At 38.2% G+C, this 5,815-nt stretch overlaps 1 protein-coding gene across 1 annotated transcript; it reads left to right on the forward strand.

Moving 5' to 3' along the window:
- Positions 1 to 1,317: 1,317 nt before the first annotated feature.
- Positions 1,318 to 4,526, forward strand: LOC107657224 (putative nuclease HARBI1). The gene is made up of 2 exons (XM_016445249.1): positions 1,318 to 1,368; positions 3,606 to 4,526. The coding sequence occupies exons 1-2, from the start codon at positions 1,318 to 1,320 to the stop codon at positions 4,524 to 4,526; spliced, it is 972 nt and encodes a 323-aa protein (XP_016300735.1).
- Positions 4,527 to 5,815: the final 1,289 nt, after the last annotated feature.

Here is a 5,815-nt window from a genome sequence, read left to right on the forward strand (position 1 = left end):
CTGATTAAAACATCATAGTTCATCAATTAACATCTAGTGAAAAAAGCTGTGTGTTTGTCAGAAACAAATCCATCAAGATGTTTGCAACTTCAAACAAGTACTCAATACATAATATTGCTTTCTCCAGTGAAAAAGTAATCTCGTCTGAATCAGGAGAGAAATATGCACAGATCAAGCACCGTTTACTAGCAGTTTACTAAAACAATTCTAAACAAATATGTCAGTGGATTTTGATGTGAAAGGACAACTGGGGATGGAATTTTTCACTGAAGGAAACGTTATTTTAGATTATGGACTCGTATTTTGTCCATAAGTGATGATTTGAAGTCAAAACTTCTTAATAATGAATTAGTTTTTTATAAACCCAAAAATTGAATTGTATGGATTACATGTGGATTATTGTGTTTTTATCAGCTGTTTGGACTCTGACGGCACCCATTCACTGCAAAGGATCCATTGGTGGGCAAGTGATGTAATGCTACAGTTTTGATGAAGAAACAAACTCATCTACATCTTTGTTGGTCTGAGAGTGAGTAAATTGGCAATTTACACCACTTTCATAAATTGAATAAAAACAAACAAACAAAAACACAACCGATGTGAATTTTTTTATCCATCATTTATAGATTTATAGTTATCAGTATACCACCATTGTTCTGACCAAAGTGATTTGAACTATGACTTCCCAACTTGTAAATACAAACTTCCCAGAAGGACTTGAACCTATAACACAACTATAAATGTACTTCATGCTGTGATATGAAAAAAGACTGTCAAACTGTAATTGTTAATGTCTTTAAATATAGTGTACAGGAAATCTATTCTGAGCTCTTCATAGCACAAGAGAGCTGCGAGTCAAAGCCAATGGTTTACACAATAAGCCCCCACAATTCATAAAATAATAAATTCATTAATGAGGAAGAAGAAATAAACAACATTGCAGTTAATGTTGGGAAAAAAAGAACACTTATGAAACTAATTAATCCAATTACTTCATGAAGTGCACAGACTACCTGCATAATGGCATTAAAAAAGTTTTAAAACTTCATTTGAATATCAGGTCTAAATTAACCAATCAAACTGTTCTCTTCTCTCTTTAGAAACAGGGTGCCATTGTACGTTTCAGCATAATAAGATGCAGCATTCAGAAGGAACAACAGGTCAATTTTATAATGAACGGAGAGAATACTTTTAAAATATCTGTAATGAATTCCAGTGTTCACACCTACAGTTGTCCGCTGATTGGTGTAGTGTTTTGATCTGTGGGCCGAGTGAAAAGCAAAACACCAGTGGAATCCTCAGCAAGCTGCCACAAAGATGAGAGATGAGAATGACAGTGAGATCCAGACTGAAGAAAAAGACATGAAGGTAACAATGATAATGAACAAATATCCCTTTCTATTTTTCTTTTGGCAGCTGAGATTGATATTAACAAGCCATAAACACATTACTGACACAACACACTGTCCAGCAAAATGTTTTTTTTTATAAACACATTAGTGTCACTACACAAATAGGCTCATTAAAAGGGTGACTGCACCATAGAGCTGTCTTTATTTACTGCCACATGACCAGGCCTGCTGGAATTTGTTTCTGTGATGTCTGCAACCTCACAAACAGCAGCGTGATCAGTTACAGGGGCGGCCACCCTAGAGCAGGGGTGCTCAATCCTGCTTCTCGACTTCCACCCTCCTGCCAACTTTAGCACCAGCTTTAATCAAACACTTCTGAACCAGCTAATTAAGATCTTTGTGTTTGCTGGAAAATTATAGCCAGGTATGTAGAAGCAGGGCTGATACTTAATTTGGTAGGAAGGTGGACCACCAGGAGAAGGACTGAGTATCTGTCAGAAACAGATAGGACTATTAGTTGAGTAATGTTTTGAATCAGAGCACCATAGAGATATTGTTTACTTTTTTGGGGGGGGAGAGATCAGTATACACAGGGTTAAAATTGGGCCGGGCCGTCCGGGGCTGAGCCCCAGCACATTTTAAATTGGGCTGGGGCCGTCCGGGGCTGAGCCCCAGCACATAGACTGTATGATATGCATCTATTGCTGAGGCGAGGCTCACGCAGCCTCCAGGAGAAATCAAAACGCGCAACACTAAGAAAATCAGCATCCTGAGGTAAAAATTCAAAATGAAAAGTTTTTATATTTAAAATGCAGTTAGTTAGGCAACATCAAACAAATGAATAAAATGTTTTTGCATAATTCTTGATGAGTTTGATTGACATCAGTGTTAGCCAATTGTTATCCAGGCTGTTTCGGCATGTCGCGCATGTAAATTCGTGCGTGTTCACCCATTCAGTTGGACTGTAATTTGCAGCTGTGTTAGAAAATGTTAGACAAACAGCAGCAATGCATAATTCTGTAAAAAAAAGACTTTTAAAAACTTGCACTGACGAGGGAGAGAGCCCGCCCATCAGCCCGCAAGTAACGTTAACTTTCGGTTCATTCTGTAAAGCCGGGAAACACTACTGTCAGGCCGATTAATAATATTACAATTAATTTGCCCCGCAATAATTTCATAGCGCATCACCGCATAACTGACGCGCTGCGGGGATAATAAAGATTAGGCTATAGTTAGGCCTACTCCTCATTGAAAACCTGTTTAACACGAAATAGCCCAAGTTTCTTCTCTCTTTATTTATTTATTTTCCCCACTTGCCTATGTTGGGGCCACAAGAGAAATATTAAGGGAGTAAATTAAAACATTTAGCTATATAGGCTACCATTATCAGCATCAGCATATGAAGTAGATTCGTCTCTCGTCGTCTCTGAGAGAATATGCGCCGTTAATGCAGCATCTGATGCCGAAAGCGCAATCAGTTTTTACTTTCACTTTCTAGTGACTGAGGTTCACCACATAACTCTTGGCAAAGTTTGCACGTTGCTTATGTGATATATCCATCACACATCCATGGCTCGCCTTCCTGGTTTAAAACAAATATTTACAATATTGCGAGAGCCCCCCAACCCACCCTTGAGTTCGCGGTTGGGGGCCGCGGATTTGCGCTAAGCCACCTCCATCCATTAGTTAGCCTAGTGCCCGCTCACTTTTGGCCAGGCCCGCTCAAAAATAAATTCTGGCTACGCCAATGACTCCAGGGCTCGACATTAGCGCTTCATTAACGCCAGTCAAGTAACATGATTAAAACATCAGTAGCCAAAAATAACACCATGTAAACACCAAAACGCAAGTATTATTCTGATTTTATTACATTGAGGCAGTGTATTACATTGGCAGGTGGGTTGCACCAACAAGGATTAAGCTTTAATCTAGATTAAATCAAGGTTTATCTAATAATTCCCAAACTTTAAACCTTGCTTAAAAATAAGCAGGCTTACATTTAAACCATCATTTTGATCCTGGATTTAATTGCACAATAAACCTGGATTAACTATAATCTTGTTGCTCCATCATTTTAAACTCAGATTTAAATTTCAGTTAAGGATTAACTTTAAACTCGCTGTTGAGGAGGTTTAAATTCTCAAAATGGCAGCACTTATTTGGTGGATTGGAGAAAATGAAAGAGTTCCTCGCAGAAAAATAAGGGACCGTCTCAACCCTGTTGAGTTTTATGATGGTGATGAATTTTCAAAGCGGTACCGATTCAGCAAGGAATCTGTGATGAGATTAAATCAAAAAATTGAACCTGCAATTAGACATGGCAGTGACCGAAATGCAGCCATACCTCCCATGCTCCAGCTTTTAACAGCCTTGCGCTTTTACGCTACTGGTTGTTTCCAAATGGTGGATGGGGACCTTTTTGGAGTACACAAGTCAACAGTGAGCAGAATTGTTGGAAGAGTATCACAGGCTATTGCAGCCTTGAAAAATCAGTATATAAGGTTTGCCCCAACAGGAGAAACATCTGCTGGATTTTACAGAAGAGCTGGTTTTCCAGGAGTTATAGGAGCAATTGACTGTACTCACATTCCCATTCAAAACCCAGGTGGAGAAAATGGAGAGCTGTTTCGCAACAGGAAGGGCTACTGTTCCATCAATGTTCAAGTTGTGTGTGATGAGAAGGTCCAAATCATCAACATTGTAGCTCGATGGCCAGGATCTACACATGATAGCAGGATCTTTGATAACAGCCACCTCTGCGCTCTGCTTGAAAGCCATGCATTTCAGGGCCACCTAGTAGGTGACAATGGATACCCCTGTCGCGCCTACCTACTGACACCCATCCTGAACCCTTCAACGCCAGCTGAGAAACGATACAACACCTGTCACATTGCAGCAAGAGGTCTTGTCGAGAGGGTGTTTGGTGTTTGGAAAAAGCGGTTTCCCTGCCTGCAGAATGGGCTTCGAACAAAGCTTGATACAACACTGGCAGTCATTGTTGCTCTGGCAGTGCTGTATAACTTTGGGAAAAGACTTGGAGATGAGGTACTACCAGAGTTTGAAGTGGATTACCGAATTGAGCACACAGAGGATGAAGGAGAGGAGCACAATGCTGCCACTGCAAATGGCAATGCTGTCCGGAGGACCTTGATTGAAAACCATTTCACTGCATAATAGCAGTGTGTATGTGTATTTGTATTTATATAGCATGTAGTAGTGTATAGTATGTAGTATAGTACAGTAATGTAGTAAATGCAGTATAGTATGTAGTTTATATATTTATGCATGTATGCTACTTTAAAAGTGGTCACTTTTATGCAGCACACATTCCTTACCTTACATTACCATTTTTGTATTTAGTCAATACTGCCCTTTTTCTAAAAAAAAAAAAAATACACCTTTTCAAACGTTTCACCTTTTCTTTTATTACAGTAATACGACAGTAACATGCATTAATGATATTACATAACTAACTATTACCAAGTTATATATTTAATCAAACAAACAAATATATAAATAAACGGCTAGTTTAAATATTTACAGAAATAATAGCCTATTGTTTACTAGTCATATATTTAACAAATAAATAAATTGTTGTTCGTAATGTTTCCTTCATTTTTAATCTATTTCCTACATTGCTACAACTCACTAAAAACTATTTGTACTTGTTGTAGTTCTGTAGTAAGTTTTACTTTTTGCATCTGTAATACTTCCTTTTGTAAAAGAAGCACCTCTCTCTGTAACTTTGCATTTTCAATTTGAATTACATTCTTTTCTTTCTCTAATTGTAGTAATTCAAGATGAGTTTCGCTGAAATCACTTTTTTGTCTTTTGCTCTTTGGGGGCTCTGAGCATTGAGCTTGCTTGATCTTGTGCCTGAGCTGCTCCATCGCTGATGCGTTTATTAGGCGCGGCAGGCGTGCAGGAACCGGTCCTTTCATCGTCATCATTCGCATCTAGGATAAATATTGTAAGTTCCGCATTATCAAACCAACAATGTCCAGAGCAAAGAAATGTGAAAATGAAATGCAGCTAACATACTTTTGTGGGACGATGTCGGTGACTCCAACTTCTAATACGCTGCGCCATTTATGCGAATGATCTGATAGCGGTTAATAACGGCAGTTATTTTATATATTTTTTTTTATTTAAAGTTCCATTACTTGCACTAGCCTTTTTGTAGTCACTCAAGTCACATTGTTGCAGTTTAGTGAGGCTACACTGAATCAGAATTAATCGCAAGTGAAAGTTTTAATCTCAGGTTAATGTTTTAATCGCAGATTTGTTAATCTGTGTTTAAAATTAAGTGGTGCAACACAACTCGATTTAAAAGAAAACCCAGATCAACAAATTCTTGATTAGCTCTAATCTTGTCTTAATTTAATCCATGTTGGTGCAACCCAACGATTTATCCAATAAAGTCTTATTCATATTGAAAAGAGAAGTATCTTGTGTTTTGTGCT

This window comes from Sinocyclocheilus anshuiensis, unplaced genomic scaffold (genome assembly GCF_001515605.1).
Source record: "Sinocyclocheilus anshuiensis isolate Anshui unplaced genomic scaffold, SAMN03320099.WGS_v1.1 scaffold139, whole genome shotgun sequence".
Lineage (NCBI taxonomy): Eukaryota > Metazoa > Chordata > Actinopteri > Cypriniformes > Cyprinidae > Sinocyclocheilus > Sinocyclocheilus anshuiensis.